At 41.1% G+C, this 23,077-nt stretch overlaps 1 protein-coding gene across 1 annotated transcript; it reads left to right on the top strand.

The window, feature by feature from the left end:
• Positions 1 to 1,188: 1,188 nt before the first annotated feature.
• LOC140241848 (T-complex protein 1 subunit eta-like) lies at positions 1,189 to 22,282 on the top strand. The gene is made up of 11 exons (XM_072321602.1): positions 1,189 to 1,231; positions 6,369 to 6,522; positions 7,819 to 7,925; positions 8,819 to 8,997; positions 9,893 to 10,064; positions 11,390 to 11,554; positions 12,374 to 12,507; positions 13,981 to 14,133; positions 14,840 to 14,991; positions 15,848 to 16,036; positions 18,153 to 22,282. The coding sequence occupies exons 1-11, from the start codon at positions 1,226 to 1,228 to the stop codon at positions 18,377 to 18,379; spliced, it is 1,638 nt and encodes a 545-aa protein (XP_072177703.1). The 5' UTR covers positions 1,189 to 1,225; the 3' UTR covers positions 18,380 to 22,282.
• Positions 22,283 to 23,077: the final 795 nt, after the last annotated feature.

Below are 23,077 nucleotides of genomic sequence, written 5' to 3'. Positions count from 1 at the left end.
ATTAAGTAAGAAATCGAGATTGGATTATTTCTCCATCCAGGAAATTCCAGAATGTAGGTACTGGGCTATTTATTGTTTTTAGAGAACACAAGCCCTATCTGGAGAAGATGAAAAAAAAATTTAAACATCGAAGAATATTAACACGCCGGTTCAGGCCATCGTATTTAACTGATACATAAATGATCCATGCAATGTCGGAAAATATAAATCCGAAAAAAATGAGGCATTCATATGTTCAAGAAAATTTTGCAACTTTAATAATCAGCGTGGCTCTCAGTATCAATATTAAAGGATTTAGTTTTGTTTACAGTAGTTTTCAAATGGCATGATTTCATAATAAGCAATGGCAAAGAACCTGCAGTACAGTGCACAAGGTATTTTGAGATCTAAAGCTACGATAGTTACGTCACAATGGTTACATACTTCTAGTCTACATAAAAGTTCGTGCCGTGTCTTTTTTAATAACAAGGATGCGTACACACTGAGAAATAGTGAAAAATGCTTTCGATAATCATACAAACTAATATGTAAACAATTAAACACACTAAATTTCTATTAAAAAAAATTATGAAGGATGACAAATCAATCCAGATATTATAAATGAGAAGATAAGACTTGAACATAGACTTAGATCCAGTGCCAGGAGCTGAGTGTGCGCTCCCTCTTCAATTGTGGACGCACTATTTGTACGCACGCGTATGGCGACTACTTACTCTATAGGTATAATCTCTTTGATGTACACCACTAGTATTGACCGATTCTGTGACGCGCTATGTGTATTTTTGGCATGGGCGCAGCCATAGTGGGTGTATCAGCCGACCCCCCCTCCGCACTCCTCCACCCCTCTCCCTACATTAGCACGCGCGCAGAATGAAAAACTGCTTTAGCCAATAGGCGTCTCGCACTGAGTGCGCGAATGCTTGCTTAGTGCGCGAACCTTTGTTACAAGTGCGTGTAAACATGTTGCCCGGGGGTGGGGGAGAGCAGGGGGGGGGGGGGGGGGGGTCGGCTGATACACCCACTATGGCTGCGCCCTGTGCCGTAAAATGTCTGCTGCCCTCAACGAACCCGAATCGGTCAATACACGCACGACGATACAATCGCGTAATGGTCGTGTGTGTGTATTGAGCTGTACAGTGTATTGGGCTGTGTCCGTACCGTGCATGCTAGGTACGTTTTGTGTGTGACACCGGATCGGGCGTAGCAACGGAACATTCTGGAGAAGATGATGGTAAGTATGAGGGAATCCAGGAATATCCATGTGATTGTCTGTCAGAAAATATATACACCTGCATTTACGGCATGCTCTTTTGTTACATTCAATACCCCGGTCTATATTTTACAGATTGATTTTCTTTTTTCCAGCATTTTGAAACTTTATTATCACGTGCATTTCTTCATCTTTGCTAAGTAGGCTGATAGACCGATGTATTCATTTCTGCGCTGCCCAGCCGCTTCGTAAGAAACTCTATGCGCTTAGCCTTTGTGTTCACCTGCAGACATCTAATCACTGGTGATCACCTCCTAGTGTGTTGATGAACAAGTTAGTGTTGGGCTAACTATACACAGCCCAGTCGCCGCTGTACATACGTAGCGCGACAGGGCTGTACCAACGAAGCTCCAAACACGAAGAGGGTCCAACGATCGCATGCGATCGGATTGAATTTTGATACTTTAGATCATTTTTTTGCCACTTCAAACTCATCTGACGAACAAAATGATAATGAGACTTCATATCTATGCTATGAGTATTGAAATTTAGATTCAATAACTTACCTAAATTGATGGTTATATGCAGCATGTGTGAACGGTTCACGAACGGTACATCGTCTTTCACGCCAGGCCATTTCCAATATTCGGGAGGTCACATGATCTGAATGCCCTTTCAAAAGGTCGCGCTGTCGACCGTGCTGCTATACACCAACACTCAAGCAGCGCATCGCACGCACGCAAAAGATTTCCGCAGAGATCAAGGCGCCATTTTGAATTCTGCAACGATGAACCGCGACGGTGTTAGGGAATCCGCCAGAAAGTATCATTTTGTGGTTCCACGGACTTATCACGAGGGCTCTCAATGGACTTACGAACCTTCTCTAATACAAGCATGCACTTAAGGTGAGTAACGTTTGGTAACGTGTACATTGTTTATAAAGAACGTATAAATTTTCATAAGTTTTGTAGTTGTGTTGTGGTTCCCCACTTTGAAGGTGCCCGCTCGTTGGTCAGACGCTGTATTCGCGTAGCGTATTAACAGCCTCTGGTCGGGCTAGTGTTGGGCCATCCAGGGCACTAGGGGCCACACACAGTTTTAAGGTTATTTTTGGTCGGACTATTGTCTAGACCAGTGTAGAGACGGTTAGAGTAAAGACCCCCCACCCACCCAGACCAGGGCCAGGCCCAATTTTCGGCCGGCCTCCAAGTCCAGAATCTAACGTTAGACACTTCTCTGACACACTCTGTGTGTTCTCACTTACACTGACTGTATTGCAAGCTAGCAAATTCTATTGTCACAACACAAGAGAACATTGAACTTTCGTCATGTTTTGTACAGGATCAATGGAAAATTGCGAATTATGGTTAGGGTAACATCCCCAGTAGATCTATTCGGTCACTTAAGCTTTTTTGCAATATTTTTCAAACTAAAATAATACATACATACATCATATCTACAGCAATGTATGTGAAATATATCAAATTTCTTTAATCTCAACTTTCGTTTCGTTAAATATCTCACAGAATTGCACAAAATCGCGAAATATATCACCTTGAAAATTTCCCAGTATACGGTCATCGGCTCCAGTATTCGGTCACGCGATGTGCGCGTTCAAAGTCAATGCGTGTTCAAGGCAGCTGAAAAACGCGCGCGCGCTACCTTGTTGGAGCAAAATTGCATCGGGGACGTTGCGGCGACCGTTGGTAACCGAATACTGGGGCCTCGGCACTTGCATTCAACCCTTGTACATTGGTACACTGTATCGGCACGTACGGACATTTTGTTTTTCTTTTGCGTTTTTGAGGATACCATTACACTCCAAGCTTGCGATAAGCGAAAAATCCCGCGAGAGAACGGCATATTTTTCAATTTTTAGCGCTTTTTCGGCGACCCGTACTCTTAAAACTGGGCCTTATCCGCGCGCGCTTTTGGAAAGTAGCGCCGATTCTGCACTTTTGACGGTAAAATTTGGGATTTTGGATGGATTTTTGGAGGGGGCTAAGGGAGTTTCTTGTTGTGAATGAGTGTGCAACTATGTGAATGAGTGTGATTTGCGTGTGTTGTGACAGTTGAACTTACTGGCTGGTGACTAGTGATAAGTGACCGAATACCGGTGCCTGACCGAATACTGGTGCCCTTACCCTAACTCATTTGTATATTCATACCCACTGCACTACGGTTTGGCTGCCATAGGCCATGTACACAGTTTAAGCAGCGCCTCAGTCAACACAGCGCAAGCGCAGATCCCCGATATGCATAATTCATATCGCCCCGAACTCGCTGAGAATGCCTGCCGCTCCACCACTCAACTCCCGATAGCGTACAGAATATCGAATCGGCTGTGCGATCGCAGCAGTGAGAGAGCTAAAAATATCTTGGCCTCTTTAGTCTTCTCTCTCGGGCTCTCTCCGCTCCGCAATGCGCTTGCCAGGTCTTACCTCGTTGCTGATTGGCTGAGCCGCGACTGCATTGGCCATGTGAATTGTGAGCACTGTGTCTCGCTTGCTGCATCGCTAGCATGCACAGCGTGTGTAGTCACTGCACGCTATCCCCGCTCTCGTAACCCGTTTGTATGTACCCAAACAGCCTCGCAGCGCACCGCTGGTATCGGGTAGGTCGCTTGCTACGGAAATCTAACATTATCAACATTGATCTATGCACTTCAAACATCCTCGCACATACATTGCACATACTCGCACACGGTAAAAGTAGTATCAAAACACAGATAAATCGCTCTAGAATCCATCAAAAAATACCACGAGGATGAAAAAAAAATTGCATGAATGACCAGAACTACTCCTTTGATGACATATTCTTGGCACCGATTGCCGGAAAATTCCATAATAAAGGGCGAAATTATACGGAACATCTCCGTCGTTTTCTAATAAGCCACGGAGGTGTACTTGGTATCAACGTAAAGCTTATGAATGGAAGAAAGCGATGATGTCATTTTCGGAAGGCATTGTGGGAGAGCAAGCCGACCAATGAGGGAAAACCTTTCATAGTTGAAAGCGATAGCAAGCCGATCATCAACCGATACTAGCTTGCCGTCGTCTGCTATGGTAGGGATCAACCGCATGGTGCGTGCAGTGCGCTGAGCGAGACATGACGTAATCGCTCGTGAACGGTGGGAGTGCAAACCGTATTGCCCTGTACAAGTTGTAGCTGTAACATACAAGAACTGTTTTGCAGGAATTACACTTGCAGCAAAAACTTCACAATGTCATAGCAGGGTGTCTGGAGCATTTTTGTAACTTTTGAAATTCTGTGAAAAACGAATTGTGAACTATTTTATATGAAAGAGAATTACATCATTAAGACATAGACTCTAGCTTTTTCAATTCATGACGAAATGTTTCTAATTCTATCTCGAGAAATTTAACTTTCAAATAGCAATATTACCCCCTTTTTTTACGAGCACGCATGAAAATGTGTCCAAATCATGTTTGCAAACAACGCCAAAAAGATGCATTCGCGTGTGGATCTCCAGCGATCCGATAATGAGCGTACAGCGGTTAGAAAATACGTGTAACAAGTGCAGAAGCCACTCCCCCTTATGTTGTCATACCCTGTGTGCGCGCTACGTGCGTGTCACGTATGTGCTCGGTATTCAGTTCAGTTCACATTCGATTCGCAGGTATCGTATTGAGCGCCCTACGTACCTACGAACCCCGTGTACGCAGTGCTGGTAATTCGGGGAGCGGAGTGGAGAGCATCGCGATTGTCAGCCAGGGCAGCCAGCTTGGCAAGCATGGTTCGAAGAAAATGCAGTCAATTGTCGAGAGCAGGTGCACGCAGCTCGCGTGAAATGTACAAGCTACAACCTTTACAGCCACAGGCTTTGAATCGATGCTACATTACCACTACATGTATTCGTACATGCATAGATGGCCAAATAAGAGTCTTCAGAAATCTTTTGCACGCCTTTTTTGTCAATCGGTTATTCGTAATGGGATACACCGCTACCACTGTAATGTTAGTTAGGCCTACTTCCTTCGTACTAAGCGGCTAAGCGGACATGTATTCACAATCGACTTCTCAGTACCAGTGACTCGAGCATCGCGAGTGCACTTTCGAAATATAAATAAACAACGATAAGATCATAACCAGTACACATGTAAACTAATAATAGTAGATGGAAATTTAGTAGAGTCTGGTTGTTCTGCGTTTTCAAACTGATTAGCCAAGATGTACATGATTTGTGAGTGTGACTGTATCCAGTATGTACTGTACAGAGTGGTGATATGTGTGATGTGTGTTGTAGAGCTATTGCAAGTGACAGCTCAGTTTCCTGCAGCTAGCTGCTCACTGATCAGACGAACCTCGTGATATGCACGTACGTGTATGTACACACACACACACAAACACACAGAGGTAGCTCTCTGCATCGGGCGCGCGCTGCATGCACACGCGATCTACACACCGCAGAGGCCATGTGGTAGACGGCGCTGCATATTAAATTTACGTATGCATTAGCCCCTTCGCACGAAGTTACTATGGATTCTTGCATACGAAGCCACGCCTAGAACGTTTGCTGTGACCAAAAAATTATTGCAAGGGGTGTCTTCAAAGCAATATCCCCATACCAAGACGTGGAGCTAGCGAAAAACTAACCGAACCATCGGATTCAGCATATCCTCAACCACTAGCATGTCTCACGGCGATACAAGTAGCTAAGCAGACGCTGAGATATGGGGATAGATGTGATTCTATCGATGTTTACATCAATTTATCGTTGGATTCATTTCCGCCGTTCTGAGAAGATATGGAAAAAAAAACTTCCTCTTTCATGTGATACCAAATTTGTCAGGGTTTGTTTACAGCATGGTCTTGGGATTTGGCTATACAGGCGAAATTTGGCACAAAAATGCTGGGTCAAAACGGCGTAGGCGCGCGGCTCCATTGTGTTCTATGGGACTTGCGTGTTATAAGATAGGGGCGCGTCTTTGTCTAAGGTTGGCAGTGCGCGATCAGACACCCTATAATAGCTTCCTTATTTTGCATCTGATTTCATTCAAATTTTTACCGTTGAATTGGTAAGATTTTACTAGATTGATGGCACATTACAAATGCTGTAGACCCTTATTGTTATTATTGCTGTTGTCATAATTGTTATCATTATTTGATTGTTTGTTTGTTTTTCTCCACCATACAGCAACCACAGATTATCGTGTTAAAGGAGGGGACGGAGGCCTCCCAGGGGCGGTCTCAGGTAGTGAGTAACATCAATGCCTGTCAGGTTGTGGCTGATGCTGTCAGAACCACCCTTGGACCACGGGGCATGGACAAGCTCATTGTGGAGAATTCGGGTAAATGCCAAAATGATCTGACAAAGAAATGATGCTCTCTTTCTTCACAATTGTTTGTGTGCATAGCTTGGTTAGCAGGGACTCTAGCGTTGTCATTTCGTAAAGCATGTGATTGTTTCCAAGAATGTGTTCAGCATATTACACCTTCCATATTTAGCTCTTTTACCCCGTTTATACTGCTAGCGGGTTTCAGAGCCTCCTCGAGGAGGTTCGAAAGCCCACTCTGAAAAAGCAGCCTCTTGTCTGTTTATACTGCTCGCCAAAAGCAGACCCTAGCAGGCCCTAGCAGGCCCAACCTTCTCCTCTCCTCTGATTTATGGCGCGGGCTTTTGAGTGACAGTGTGCAAGTTGAAAGGCTTTCTGCAGCGGGGATTGGTCGAGATGGCTGGGTTGTTTATGTAAGCAGGTGATGACCTTCAGCAATTACCTCCGGGACGGCCAAAAAAGCTGCTTCTCGAACCCCATTTGCGTTTATACTGCAGTCGAACCTCCTCGAGCCTGCTATAGCGGGTTCTAAAACCTCCCCCCATAGGAGGTTTCAGAACCCGACCCGACCCGACCCGATCGGATCGCCTTTTCTGAATTCTGTCTGTTTATACTGAGCTGAAAGCCTGCTCGAAGCGGCTACAGGGGGTTTCAGAACCCCCTTTTTCCTTAGTATAAACGGGGTATTTGAGTGCCACGTTCACACACCTGACTCAGTCGACAGCTTGTCAACTTCGCATATTTTGCTCAAATGCGCAACTGCACATAAACTGATCAATAAATTCCAATATGACACAGCGTCATATTCACATCGAAATTTACTGTGTACATTCCAGCAAAGCATGTGATTTTCTCCACGACTATGTGCACTACATTTCTAGCATGAATGCTTCCATGTAGAATTACATGGATTTGAAAAAAAAAAAATGTTTTCATAAAGTACTTGCTGTCTCAAAGTGATTATGTACAGTGTAGAACACAGGGGATTTACCTAGTGGTACGCATAGAGTTAACAGCTGTAATGGGTCTGTGCCAACCAGGATAATTAGCCATTATGCAAATATTTAATTAAACTACCTTGTAGGCTCCCTGAAGAATATATTTCATTCCTTTGAATTTCTATTCTCTCCCTCAATTATTTGTCAGTCAGCATGTCTCTCGCTCTCTCTCTCTCTCATTTTTTTTTTCTTTGCACTTTGATTGTGTGCTCATATATGATGATGTAACAAAAATATATTGCATGTACCTACATTTTATGAAGCATTATTTCTGAAATTCATATTATCTTTCTCCTATCCATTTCACGTGCAGGAAAGGTGACAATATCTAATGATGGTGCAACTATTGTAAAGCTTCTTGACATCGTCCACCCTGCAGCTAAAACATTGGTAGAGATATCAAAGTCCCAAGATGCTGAGGTAATGTACACATTTTGAACTCTGCTTGTAAGGGCTTGCAAATCATGGAAGGTAATCATTTAATCTCATTGATTTTTAAGGCTGATGGAAGTCATATACTGCTTTTCAAATGTTTTAGATATTCAATTTCAATTTCAATTTTATTTTCGTATTGCTCGATAGAAAATACAAAGAATACAACAAAATATGATAATACAGAATGTCCAGCTTGGATATATACAAAAAGAAAAACAAACATATAGTACATAGCGGTCGATGTGTCATTTTCAATCAAAGTAAAAGAATGCTAAAGAGAAATATGATGGAACCTACTACAAAGCAAAGCTTGTTGAGTGTAAATCCCAACAAAAGCCTAGTGTGGAGAACAGGATGAGGAGCACGGGTACAACTAAAGACCAAACTGAAGAATAAACAAAAGAGAATGACTATTAATACTCCGGTGTACAGAGGATTCTTCTCACATAATTTTATGTGTATGATAAAATTCCTCTTGGAAGTGAGGTTATTATGGTTCTGCTTTTGGTATTGTGTACCATTTCTGCAGGATAGCACATGACACCACTTTTATGAAAGGGTACATGATTTTAGTAGAGTTGGTCTGCAGTTGACTAAAAGTCTGGGTAGGTAATAAATGTATTTTAAGTACTTGCTGAGTAATTTGGGCATGTGAAGTTGGTCTACATTAATATGAAACTTTAAAAAAAAAAACACAAAAAAACAAGTTATTATCAGAGCTTCACATTAACTGATTACCCCCCTCTCCTGGCTCCTTCCACAACATCTTTTATGACTCCTTTCTCCTATCTCAACTTGTTTTCTCTTCCTCTGTCTGTTCATTTTCGACATGATATTCATTACCATTCTCCTTTCCCTGTTGTTTTCTGATGTGTTAGGTTGGTGATGGGACCACAACAGTCACCCTACTAGCGGCAGAATTCCTCAAGCAGGTGAAAACCTTTGTTGAGGACAATGTCCACCCTCAGGTCATCATCCGGGCATTCAGGAAGGCCACCCAGCTGGCCATTGAAAGGATCAGGGAGATTGCCATCAGAATACCAAAGGAGGATGTAGAGTAAGTCTGCACTTACATGCTTGATTTACAGTAACCCGTGAAGGTCTCTATGCAAAGGTAGACATACAAGGACAAAGATTTGTTCTTCTCTTAAAGGACAAACTCACCTTAATATTCATAATGGGTAAGAGAGTGCAGCAATATTAGTAGAACACATCAGTAAAAGTTTGAGGAAAATCAGACAATCCATTCAAATGTTACACATTTTTGAAGATTTAGTGCTGCCATTGCTGTATGAGAAGACTACCACAGCATGTGATGTCACATGCATAGAATGATATAAAGAAAATATAAAGAAAATTCAACATCTTTTCACTTTTCTCACATAATAAAAGAGCACTTACTTCTTTCAAAAGGAAGAGGGAATGATATTACCCTTGCCATACATCGGATACAAGTTGAGGGAATGTGCACTTTTTTTCCAATAATGAAATTTTGTGAAATTATTTGTGTATTTTCATAGGCATGTGACATCATAAACTGCAGTAGTCTTCTAATCCAACAGTGACTGTGTGAATACTTTAGAAATTCATAGTTTTTGAATGGATTTTCCGATTTTCCTCAAACTTTTCCTGATGTGTTCTACTAATATTGCTGCATTCACTCAATCGACATGTGTATTAAGGTGAACTTGTCCTTTTAGAGTGAAACAAGTCTGGAGGTGGTAGGAGATGCTATGTCCCATGCTAATTTGCTGCTTTGCAGGACAAACATTGTAGATTAGGTTTCAAGGTTAAGTTTTTCGCTCAAATATAATGTTGACTGTTTGTCATATGAGACTGTACACAAAGATATACAATGTATATTAAAAAAAAACAGGATTGATTTTTTATTATTCTCTTATGAGTAAAATACAACTGTAGCTCAAAGATAGTGGTCATATTTCCTATTGCAGAGAGCACAGGAGTCTGCTAAGGAAATGTGCTGCCACCACACTAAGCTCCAAGATCATGGCCACCCAGAAGGACTTCTTTGCCAAGATGGTGGTGGATGCTGTCAGCTGTCTCGATGACCTCTTGCCCATGGACATGATTGGGGTCAAGAAAGTGCAGGGGGGAGCTCTTGAGGTCAGTTTGCTTAATTGTGCTCAGGAAACCTCTACTGTGGTGCATCCTTTTTCCAGCACTCGTTACATTACAGTCCAGATCTCAACCGTCCTAGTTTCTTCTCAATCAAATTACGAATCGACTGGTATAGATGGCCCGATTCCACAAATATTAGTCAGCATATGTGGCAGTACTAGTGTTTTCTACTCCTTTTTTGAGAACCTTTCATCGTAAAATGCTGTTAAGATAAATTCTCCGCGCCAAAACCAATACTAAATGATGTGAGTGAACTTATTATGGTGCATTATTTTTTTCCCCAAAGCAACTTTTGTGTGTCTGTGTGTGTGGTAGAAAGAATGGATAGTTTAGGAAATATTTACAAGAGTGTAAAAAAAGAAAGAAAGAGTAATGTAACATGTAAGACAAAAATGTCTCATAACTAGCCCAGAGGAGTCATGCTTTTGTAGCATTTTACCAAGAATTTGTGTTTCCATGTATACCACCACCATGTCCACAATAAAGTCAGCTGAGTGGATCCTATCCGTATCTTTCTCGGTGTTTCTATTGTGGCACATTACATCAACCAGCTTTCTCCCAAGGCTTGTGGATGGCTGTTCTAGTCTCCACCATCTTGGGTCAGAGGTCGGTTGATCAGTCTCTTGAGAGTTGACCCTTGACCTTGCATGTAGCCTAGCTGTATGCTGACCAAGAAGGGGGTCATAGTGATAGAGACTGACATTGCTGTTTGCCATCATCCAAAAGTTATCATGTGCAGTGTTTTGAGGGACAGGTACAGTGAACTCTGATTAAAAAAATTTCCTTGGACCAGTGTAATCACTTTGATATATCACAATTTTGTTATATCGGGCTTTGAAGCACAGTAATAAACAGAGGACCTTTTCATCTTGGAAAAAAGTGTAATTAACTCATAACATGTTTGTAATATCAGTGTGTTTTTGTTTGTTGTTATAAAAGAAAGTAAACTTATAGTGTGGTTTTAAGTCGTGGATCACATCGTCTCTACCCAAAGGCAATTATTCAAAAGTGATAGAAATGTTATTTGACTCTTACGACCACCAGTGACTGTTCTATATGAGGTGTCAATGGTACAGGAAGAATAGTGATCTTGATTTTGATAAAAAGGTTTGAGACCTGGTAGACAATTTTCTTGTTGACAATCAGTTTACCTAAATCTTGTTGAAAACTGAAATCATATAATCTTTCCGTTGAAATACAGGAATTAACATATTACATTACATATCATATTGTGTTGGGTTATTTTGTTCATTCCTGAGAGTAGTCTTAACTAATCTGAAGAGCTGCGTGCCTCTTCTCCATTCACCCAGGATTCCCTTCTTGTTGCGGGTGTGGCCTTCAAGAAGACCTTCTCCTACGCTGGCTTTGAGATGCAGCCCAAGAAATACACCAGCCCCAAGATAGCCATGCTCAATGTGGAGCTAGAACTCAAATCAGAGAAGGAGAATGCTGAAGTCAGGGTGGAGAGTGTTGAGGTAAAATATGAATGGTTTTTCGTGATGTATGAAATGGTAGTGAAGAATTCAAACTTGGGTTTCAATTCATAAAAGCATGTCCTTTGAGAGAAATATCATACATGTCTACACAAGGGATGAAATGAGTAAGCATTGCTATAGCATCAAGGCTTCAAGTTATTGCTTACTTGCATTGAGACTTCAATGTTTTGATGAATTTCTGTTTTGTAGTGAAAATTGTAATGATTTTTAGTACCTATATTTGGAGCAAATGCCATCAAGTTTACCAGTGTACACATACAGTACTGAAATCTCATTGAGTGAAGGAGCAAGTTCTCACCCATGCTCTTGGGTGTTTACACATAAAAAGTAAAAGAGAGTATATGGTGGGACAGTTGTACCATACATACTTTCACATTTATGGTAAGTCTGCATGCATTTCAACCAAGCTTGATACTGAGACATTCAAATGGAGCTGATTACCATATAAGAGAAATATGATCCTGAAATAAGGGCAAATTTTATTACATTCTTTGGAAGAAAAAAAAAAAGCATTGTTTTTCTTCGGGGCACCAGATTGACTCTATTACAGCCAGTTTATTGCCTCACCATTTCTCATAGCAGCAGTATTATACACAAAAGACTAAAATCTTTCATTCGGCAGTGAATTTCACCATTTCTTATATCAGCAGTACTATAAACAAAAGACTAAAAACTTTTATTCAGCACTGAATTTCACCAGTGCCCTCCCTGCATTTGGCAGCCAAAGCATCCAATATTAATCCGAGAGTGTCGGCCAAAATGATATGTGATGAATGGATCTGTGTTGTGGTTTCCCAGGACTACCAAGCCATTGTAGATGCCGAGTGGTCCATCCTGTATGACAAGCTGGAAAAGATCCACCAGAGTGGGGCCAAGGTGGTCCTGTCCAAGCTGCCCATTGGAGATGTGGCAACACAGTATTTTGCTGACAGGTAAGGAGGAACATATTCAACTAGAAAAGCACTCTGAGAGTGCAGACCTGCGCCAAGCAGCTACTTTCCACTGATGATCTTGCTCTTCCATAGACATCAGTGATGACCCCTATGTATGCATGCTAAAAATCGCCCGAATTCCCAATATAGAAGCCTTTTGTTATGTCGTCAACCCTCACCTGCATGGCGCACCGCGCCCTAGCAGAAACTAGAGCACGCACTTAAGTGCGTGTATGAAAACCTAAAAAATGGGCAGCTTGAACCCCCAAGTTCATTGACCCTACCTGCCAAAATATCGAAAATCCTTCATAAGATTTATAAAAATTTCTTGATCACTACCAAAATTCAAGCATCTGTTCCTTGTGTCATTTTCAACCTTTCCTGCAAGTTTCATATAGATCCATGCACAACCTTTTGAGTTATTTTGTATACGGATAAACCAACGGTAACAAAAACATAACCTCCCCCTTGGCGGAGGTAACTAGAGTTCACAAAACAAGGATTCTTCTCTTTTATCTACATTGTGATCATGTAGTAGGAATAGCTTAAATTAGTTGCAAATCAGAAAAAAAAATTCAAAGGATAATCAAAAGCAGAAATCAGAATTATTGTTTTCTCTATATATGCATTTTTAGCAGTCAAATTATTCTTTGGAACAAAACATTAAGATGTACATTTGTTGAAACTACATACCTTGCTTTCACTTTTCATTAAACATCAAACACAAAATGGCTTCAGTCTAACCCACTGCAGTTATCGTAGCAATGTACCTTTTGCATCGTGAAACTGTTGCATGGTGAGTGGTTTTACCAAGCATAACTTCTCTCCCCACAATAAAGTCAGCTGAGTGGATCCTATCTGTATCTTTCTCGGTGTTTCTATTGTGGCACATTACATCAACCAGCTTTCTCCCAAGGCTTGTGGATGGCTGTTCTAGTCCCCACCATCTTGGGTCAGAGGTCGGTTGATCAGTCTCTTGAGAGTTGACCCTTGACCTTGCATGTAGCCTAGCTGTATGCTGACCAAGAAGAGGGTCATAGTTATAGAGGCTGACATTTTTGTGTGTGTGAATTGCTAACTCACTTTCACGAGGATCAGTTTGTAAATTAGAAGATTAGGTGTTATACTCAGACCTTACTCTGTGCAACTTGTAAATTTCTATGTTTCAAATCCTAAGTACCTTTTTGATGATGTAAATTTTGTTTCCAGATATTTTTTTTTTTGCTGCACAAATACAGATCATCAGTGGATGCAAGGCTCCACATTAGCGGTGTCCCAGGGCCACCAAAAATAGATGCCTAGCTACCTCCTCTTTAAGAAAGATATGTGTTGGTGGCCCGATCGGAACAAATGTCATTGTCGTGCCACCAAAAGAGAAAGTTTGTGACAAGTCTTGGTGATTCAGTGCAGGAAGTTTAATACAAAGATGGGTGAAGGTTCACTCAAACTCTTTTGTGACTTGTGTGGTTACAGGGACATGTTTTGTGCAGGACGTGTTGTTGCAGAGGATTTGAAGCGTACGATGAAGGCCTGTGGGGGCGCTATTCAGACGTCTGTGCAGAACATGACAGATGATGTCCTTGGTACATGTGCTGAATTTGAGGAAATGCAGATTGGTGGTGAAAGGTAAGCCACAGTTTACAAGTAAAGACTTTTGTAAGGATCAAGAGAGTGCAGATTGTAAAGGAGGGTCATTGTTTACCTCTGGCCATCATTCTACACCTAGACAATCAATAAACCAAAGAGTATTTGTCTTATATGCCGGGGAAAAAAAAGTGATCATCAACAAAGGGAAGTCATATGAGACATGTATATCAACTGTCAGCACCAATTGCAAACTTTAGATTATGTGAGCCAGGTAAGGGCTCAGAAATGTGCTCAAGAAATGGCCAGAGGGCACTCGGGCAAACTTTGCTTTGCTCTGAGTGGCAAAGTGTTTTTGTTTTCTTGCCTTTGGTGTAAATATCCACCTTTTGGAAGAAAGTGAAGAATGAGAATATTTTTCTGTTAACATCTCCCCCCCCCCCCCCCCAATAAAAAAAAAAAAAAAAAAAAAAAAAAAAAAAAAAAAAAACTACCGTTCTGTATGAAATCAATTGTGTTTCTTAGTAATATCACATGTGACCATGAAGGATGTGTAAATGACATTTTTACCATCGGCCATTTTTGGCTACACGAAAGTGATCTCATTATGAGAACATGCTTTTTTCTACAAAATAATGCTACTCATGTTAACAGTAGTTATGTGTATATGCTCATTCTTTTCTTCTTGCCAAAACTCTCAGATATTATTCCTGACTCTGTACCCAAACTTTGATTTGTTCTCTCTCAGGTATAACTTCTTCCGAGGCTGCCCGCAGGCCAAGACGTGTACCATCATCCTACGAGGTGGTGCCGAACAGTTCATCGAGGAGACGGAACGATCTCTCCATGATGCTATCATGATCGTCAGGAGAGCAATTAAGAATGATGCTGTTGTTGCAGGTATGTGATCTGCATGTTCCTTGTACTCTTTTTTTTTGTCACAGCAGAAAATTTTGGGTCTTCTTGCTGTGCTCTTTGTTTTTTAGAACAAGTGAGTGAGTTAGTGAAATGCCAAAGGAGTGAATGTTTTGATTCATTTTAACACCCGTAATGTAGTTGAATTTTGTCGACATATCATAAAACTCCCAGGACCGTGTGGAGATCACAAACATTTGGTTCTGCATGTACCTACATTATGTGCAAATAATGGACATATGATAGTGGTTATTGTTATCTGCCGCCCATACTGTATGTTTCGCAGATGTACGTATCTAAAATCAAGCAGGAAATATCCACTAAAGAAATGCACTGGAGATAGATGCAGAAGCCCGAGTGATTGTCTGACAGTGGAAGAAAGTATGTTGCTCCTCAGGTGCCCTGCCCTTGCCCTAGACCTCCTGGGGTTAGGCAGCTCAGTATATGACTTAGTGGCCTCCTACCTTTTTACTTGGATAGCACCATGTGAGCAAATAGACTAAGAAATACATATCAGAATCCGTCATAGGCAGACATGATAGATAAATATTTCAGTTTGTAAGCAGTTGGGCACTAAACCTGACTAATGTAAGTCATTTGGTTATGAGCTGATATGTACATTTCCCAAATAACTTTTCCTTCATTTCATGAATAATCACATTATAGATGCTTATCTTGGTGCATTTAAAAACTAACATGCCTGTTATCAAAATTGCCTTTTTCTGCTTATGCACAAAGTGGAACAACAAACTTATCATTATGAAGGTATTACTCTCCTTGTTAATATTCTATGGCTTGTCTCTCTCACCAACTCACGGTAAACCTGTTGATTCTCCTACAGGTGGTGGAGCCATTGAGATGGAGCTTAGCAAATACCTGCGAGACTTCTCCCGCACCATCGCTGGCAAGCAGCAGATCCTGATCGGAGCCTACGCCAAGGCCCTGGAGATCATTCCCCGCCAGCTGTGTGACAATGCCGGCTTTGATGCCACTAACGTCCTCAACAAACTCCGCCAGAAGCATGCCCAAGGTAGGACGGAGAAAGGCATCTGTCATGTATACATCGATATATCTTTGTATACATGTATACAATGTATGTATGAAATGTATACATTTCACAAGCAGGCACAGGATTTCAAGCCCAATTAGTACGATTTCTTTAGATGATACTACTATACAATGCTGCACAGATGTAAGGAACTTTGGTGTCATATTTGATCACATTCTGTCTTTGAAGACTCATGTGAACAATGTGTGCAGATCAGCCTCATTTGCCCTACACAAAATTGGCATCATCCGCCAATTTCTGACAAAAAAGACAACCCAGAGACTCGCTCAGGCACTAGTTATGTCTCGCATTGACTTTTGCAACAGTCTCTTGTATGGTCTGCCTGATGCGCAAATCAACAAACTGCAGAGTTCAAAATTCAGTTGCCAGGCTTATTGCTAAACGTCGTTCATGTGAGTCGGTTACCCCACTACTGAGAGAACTGCATATGTTAAGAATCCGCGAACGAATTAACTTCCAAGATTCTTTTGTTAACTTTTAAATGTTTGCGAAATATTGCACCGGTTTATCTTCAACAGTTGATAACTGAATACCTACCCTCCCGGAACTTATGGTCTAACAACAAATTACTTTTAATACCTCCTCCTGTCAATACACAATCTTATGGTTCTAGAGCTTTTCAGTCATCATCTCCTCAACTCTGGAACAGTTTACCTGAATGCTTGAAACAAACAGACTCAGTAGACAAATTTAAATCCATGTTAAAAACGTATTTGTTTATTGAGTAGTATTATGACTGTGTCTCATGTCTTATACCGTTACTGAAACTGTACCTTCTTCTTCTTTGTCTCTTTTCTTTCCTCTTCTTCCCTTTCTATTGTTTTCTTTTTCCCATAGCGCTGAGAGACATTTTATGTAATAACGCGCTATATAATTGGTGTGAATTATTATTTATTATTATCTTGATTGTAATGAAATTCATTTACCAAACAATGTTTCATTAACAAACATAATATAAATAGCAAAATAGTCAAAAGTTAAAGTATTGCAGGTGGTAAAAAAAAACCAGCAATAGCAAGTAGGCTTGTCGAGGCCAGTCCTTTCATAGTGCAAATTATAGGAGTTATTTCATTGTTTTTAATTTGGGAGTATCACCAGAGTCTGGTATCCCAGTCCTAGTTGTCAGATGACAATAAAATTTATTGCATTTAACAGAGTAGTATTAGAATATCATGCTATTGGATTTCCTTCATGGTGTTGCTCAATAAGGAATCACACTTTGTCCATATGTGTTTGTGGTTGGTATCAAGTATCCCAGATCAAATGCTGATTTGCAAGCACTCTATGAGGGGAAAAATATGTTCCTTTCCTGTTAGTAAAATAGCTGTTTGTTGAACTGCCAAGTTGCTACAGTGAAAATATTTGCAATTTCTAAATTGCAAATAGTGAGATAATCATATTTACAGGGATCGATGAGGTTAAAGGACAAGTCCACCTTCATATTCATAAGGATTGAGAGAGTGCAGCAATATTAGCAGAACACATTGGTGGAAGTTTGAGGAAAATCGGACAATCCGCTCAAAAGTTATGAATTTCTAAAGTGTCTGCGCAATCACTGCTGGATGAGAAGACTACTATGGTGTATGATGTCACATGCGTACAACAATAAAAGGAAAATAAAAAGAGAATTTCACAAATCTTTACTTTTTGAATAAAGTGCACATTTCTTCGACTTGTTACTGAGGTATGTTAGGGGTAATATTATTCCCCCTGCCTCCCGAAAGAGAGAAGTTGAGTGTTCTTTTGCTATGCGAGAAAAATGGAAATATGTTGAATTTTCTTTATTCTTTCTTTATAGAGTTGTACACATGTGACATCACAAGCTATAGTAGTCTTTTCATCCAGTCGTGACTGAGCAGAAATTTCAAAAATTCATAACTTTTTAACGGATTGTCCAATTTTCCTCAAACTCTCACTGATGTGTTCTACTAATATTGCTGCATTCTCTCAACCCACATGTCTATGAAGGTGAACTTGTCCTTTAATGCAGGGTCAGACACCAAGATGCCGACATGAGCAAAAACTTTGTTGCTCAATCATCTTTGTACCGTTACAACTCTTTTTTTGCACTCTGCAGGAGGCATGTGGTACGGGGTGGACATTTACAGTGAAGACGTCGCCGACAACTTTGAGGCGTGTGTGTGGGAGCCCTCTATTGTCAAGATCAATGCCCTAACAGCAGCCTCGGAGGCAGCATGTCTCATCCTATCCGTGGACGAGACGATCAAGAACCCCAAGTCCTCGGCACCCTCTGACGACAGACCCTACAAGCCTATGGGCAGGGGCAGGGGAAGGCCACGTTAAGTCACCGTGGTAGGCTGATCAAGATTGTCTAGGTCTATTCACAACTCCCACTCTTTTGCTCATGCCTTGTTTCTAAGAATTTACCCAAGAAGGCAATCCCTGAAGGTATTCTTTCCTCACGTTTATTCAATTCGATACAAAATACAGTACTGAATAGCTCTCATATCCAAGCAAGGGACCAGTTTAGATGTGTAGACTCTAGTAAGTTAGAGTTTGGGTGGCCAGCAACTTAAATTACTTCCAGAAGTTAACAATTCTGTGTGTAATTCAGTTTCTAGTACATACTCCCAGCACTCGTGCATTCTAAGGTAATTGAGGAATGTTGTCTGAGGGTTGAAGCCGTACTGTAAGGCCTGCTATTTTGTCAGCTAAGTGCAGTCAGGCATTTGCAATTGTGAGTTGAGTGTACTTTTTGTTACTAAACTATATACAGGAAGGCGTGGAAGATGAGAATCACAAGCCATGGTAGGAGTGTAATGTTTTGTGAATAGATCTATGCAATCATGTGGAGTAGATAGGCAGTCATTATTGTATATGTGCATAAATCTGTGTATGATGAATATTTGTTTGTCACTCTGGTCTGTCCCGTGGAAGGTGGGCGTATACTCTGCAGCACACCTTTCAGCTATGCGGCAGGATGATGACAAAATGTTCTGTGAGTGAATGTCGTTGGCAAAGATACCGTGACAATTTGCTGAAGACGTGAGACCATCTCATTGTCCTGAAGGGAAGACTCATGAGTTTGTTAATTCCATTGGGCAAGAAATCTTCTAGTAGTCCGTGTATGTACTTTCAAAACACCATATTACATAACAATAGAACCAGCCCTAATGTTTTTGGTGCGTCTTATGAAGCCGAGACATTTGTTCAGAAACAGCAAGGTCCGTTCACCGAGTATAGCCTGAATTTCAAGAACTTCTGTGTCAAGTGAGCTATTGTGATCAATGCAGCTCCTTGTTTTACTACAAATTATCTGGCATGAGTCTGGTTTCATTTGAATGCTTGGACGAAAAAAAAAACGTCATTAAATAGGCAGAAGGGATTAATATTGATATTTATCTTTTAGTGATCGTGAATTCTGTAATCTCATTGGTCAATCAAGCACTGAATATATCCCGTATTCCGTGATAAGGTCATATTGTGCGCATGCGCTAAATCCACCACTGAATATATTCCGTATTCCGTGATATGACGTCATGATATTACACGGCTAGCTGCGCGTGAACCAAAGACGCTTATAGGAAAGTGCGCGCTAATCCTGTACAAAACAAATGGCCACGCGCGGTCCTCAAGCGTATTACGCACATAACCTGAGACCACTAGACGCTTGATAAACGACAACAACAGCAACTTCAAAGACAGCGCGTCTCAGGTGATGTACGTCTTTGCCTGAGCTATGTGCTAGCTAGCTAGACGCGCTGCTGTCTTTGCCTTTATATCTGGCTATGCTACTGCTACTGCAGTATCTTATGGCGTGTACGTAAAGTATTTGTATGCGCGCATACAGTAATCAGCTTGCGAGAAGTAGGCCTAAGTCAACATGGTCATGGTTGACAGCCGGCGATTTCAACATCATTCACGAGGGGAAATCAGCGAGAAGAAGGTTAGCACTTACACTAAAAGATAAAATCGTTACCTCCTGCTTGTTCTTACAAAATACGGGAAATATCTACGGTCTGGTGCCATATTCCATTCGGCCTCCGGCCTCATGGAATATGGCACCAGACCGTTGATATTTTCCCGTATTTCGTGAACAAGCAGGGGGTAACTAATATTATTTCAGTATTGATATTGATATCATTAATAATGATATTGTTGCTGTTAGAAATAGTTTGTCCATCAAAATTCTGTTGGGAGTTCGCATCTTCTGTCAATGCCCTCCGATACACGTTTTTTGAAGTACTCAAGTACTATTTTAAATACAGAAGCTGAAAAAAGAATGACTGACTGATTACATACTTCGAAGTCAAGTAGTATGTTGTATTTGTTGCATGGCCCTTCTGCATTAGAATCTACAATATATATCACATCTTGAAAAATTCTGAGTTTACAATGTTAAAAAGTCATGGAAAGAAACACTGAGTTTCTTTTGTTTTATCTCGTCACCATTTGTTAGTCATGTTTCAATCCAGCCCGGAATTGTGAGACGTACATGTAGGATTGATGAATTTGCAGATGGCAGTGAAGCGGGTTCTTGCTATAACTGTTTGACTGTATGTGCTCAATACCGTTATTGTCTTGAATGACAGTCATCTACCGCTGGCTCATCAGCCTTTCTGGGTGAAAGTTTACAGTCTCAATCATTGACATGGAAATCACGTCTGCTGCTCTGAGCTGTGTAAATTAGCTCTGAGAGCTCTCCTTGAGACGCTGTATTGCAATCTTTGAATGAAGTCTCACGCATACCATGTCCGGCACACACTTTTTCTATTTTCTTTACGTAAGTGGGTGTAGTTGTGACCATGTTTGCATTGGCCCCTTCACTCAATACAGGATTTCCTCCATTCCTTGAATATTTGGTGCAAAGACTTGGGTGGCCGTTGCCGCCCGAAGCTGCACCCCAACAAGCCTTTGTTTTCTCAGTCTCTGTCACGCCCAATTTGCACAAATGTCATGGATGGTGAGACGCAGGAAACGATTCAAGTCATCGTGATGTGAAAAATGATGGCAGAATGACTGCTATTACTTGTGCAATGATGTTTGCGGTGATGATACAAAGTAAGAATCATGTGGAGGTTGAAGGATTGGTGGGGGAAAAAAAAAGGAAGGAAAATATGAAAAAGCTGTAGGGAATGAGAATTGCCAAGGTCATGCACAGAGCAATTTTGTGAGGGAATAAAAGACATCCCTGCCAGATTGGTTAGCCCAGCCAAGGATCGTCACAAAAAGTGCTGATTAAGTGGAAAACGAAAATGAGAAAGAGATAGAGAGAGAACAAGAAAAAAAAAACGTACTGAAATCTTCTGCAAGTTGGGTTTTCTTGGAGCTCTGTGGAAGCAAAAGTGAAGGGGGCCACCATGTGGTTTGGATTTTATGAGAAGTGCAGTTGACGGCTCCTATTAAGGGAGTTTTGAAATGTGCCTCTTTGTGCAACCCTTGATTAGGTAGAGACGCCGTTGGCTGGCCATGATTTGGCACATTAGTTACTCCAGCTACCCCCCTTCCCTGTCGTGAGAGGCTTATCGACGCTGGCAGCTCGCAGGAAATTGAATCAATAAAGTGCAAACGCCCAGCTGGATAGGCGCACGACGGTTCCACTTATTGATGGGGACTCCCCCCACACTTGGCAAGGGCCTTTCGGGACTGGGACACCATGCTTTGCTGGTTGGAAGTTTCTGGCGAGGCCGGGGAATGGCGTGCCCTGGTTGCCAAGACCTAGAATTGTAACGAGGGGTATGAGACTGAGTAGAAGTGAAATCCAGTGCCAAGACTGCCAAGTCATGTTTGCTCACGTTATGACCACGCTCTGTCTGCTAGACTCGGGTGTCTCAGCTGACACTACAGTGTCCGAGCATGAACTTCACACCATCGCTGTCATGTACAACTTTGACTATTCTCTGATAAGAGAGGGTGAGAAAATGTTTCAAAGTTGACAAGACTGCCAAGTGTTTAGTAGGACATTGTTAGACCCAGTTCTGTGGTGAAGATGTTTATTTATGCATGGGACTTCCCCAGTATTACCTCTACACACCTGTACATTTATGTCACAAGTTGCCCAGAGCTAGTGCATTTTGAGATGCTTTTGCATGCTAGAAACATGTTGTTTCTAATTTGCTTTTGTACCATGATAAGTAATTTTGTTGTTGTTTACTGCAGTGATCTGTACAGCAGTGTGATTGTTATAAACATAAGATGTGAAATCAATAAATATGGCAGAACTTCTGTCTTCTGCACAATAATTGAGATGGATTAGTTTTTTCTTCTTTGTGAAGTCATTTGATTGAAGAAGACATGACAGTGACCCTGGTTGGATTTAGGGTTGTTGTTTTTTTTTGTTTTTCTTTTGTTTTTCAATCAAATTCCAGAGATGTTTTATATTACCTACACTTCATTCTAAGTCTATAATATATATCATTAGTTTGATGTAAATGAGGCACATTTATCTCTAGTTTTGTAATATTGTTGCCCATTTCTGGTCACCATTGTGTGTGTGTGTGTGTGTGTGTGTGTATCTATATGTGTCTGTGAAGTGGATAAATGTGTATTGCATGTGTATGTTTTCTGTGAAGACAAACATTTCTGAATCATAATTCAAAGTATATGTATCTGTAGATCGATTTTTAGCGTTGCTTTTTTCACAGAGTCTATCATAACCAAATACATGTTTGACATTTATCTACAAACTGAAATGTTTCTCATTTACTAATTGTAGTGCAATAGAGTGAAAGTCCCCACGACGACTTAAAGAAGTACTAGACTCGAGCGATATTTGACTACACTCCAGTTGTGATGCTATGGTTTTGTCTATGGACATCACTCATTTACATTGCGGCACACATGCACACACACACACACACACACACACACACACAAACTACTTCAGCTTCCCCTAGGCACTCTCTGGTCACAGTGGATCAAATCAGACATGTCCAGGTGTGAAAACAACAGGAACATATCTTAGTGATATGAAGCACTGAATGTAGTTTGCTACAAGTTGGTGATGTGAGATTTATTGGAAGACTCAGCCACTTCCTTTCA

The sequence above is a fragment of the Diadema setosum genome, chromosome 18 (genome assembly GCF_964275005.1).
Source record: "Diadema setosum chromosome 18, eeDiaSeto1, whole genome shotgun sequence".
In the NCBI taxonomy this organism is placed as follows: domain Eukaryota; kingdom Metazoa; phylum Echinodermata; class Echinoidea; order Diadematoida; family Diadematidae; genus Diadema; species Diadema setosum.
Note: the sequence above shows the minus strand (reverse complement) of the source record. Positions and strands in the feature narration are given on the sequence as shown.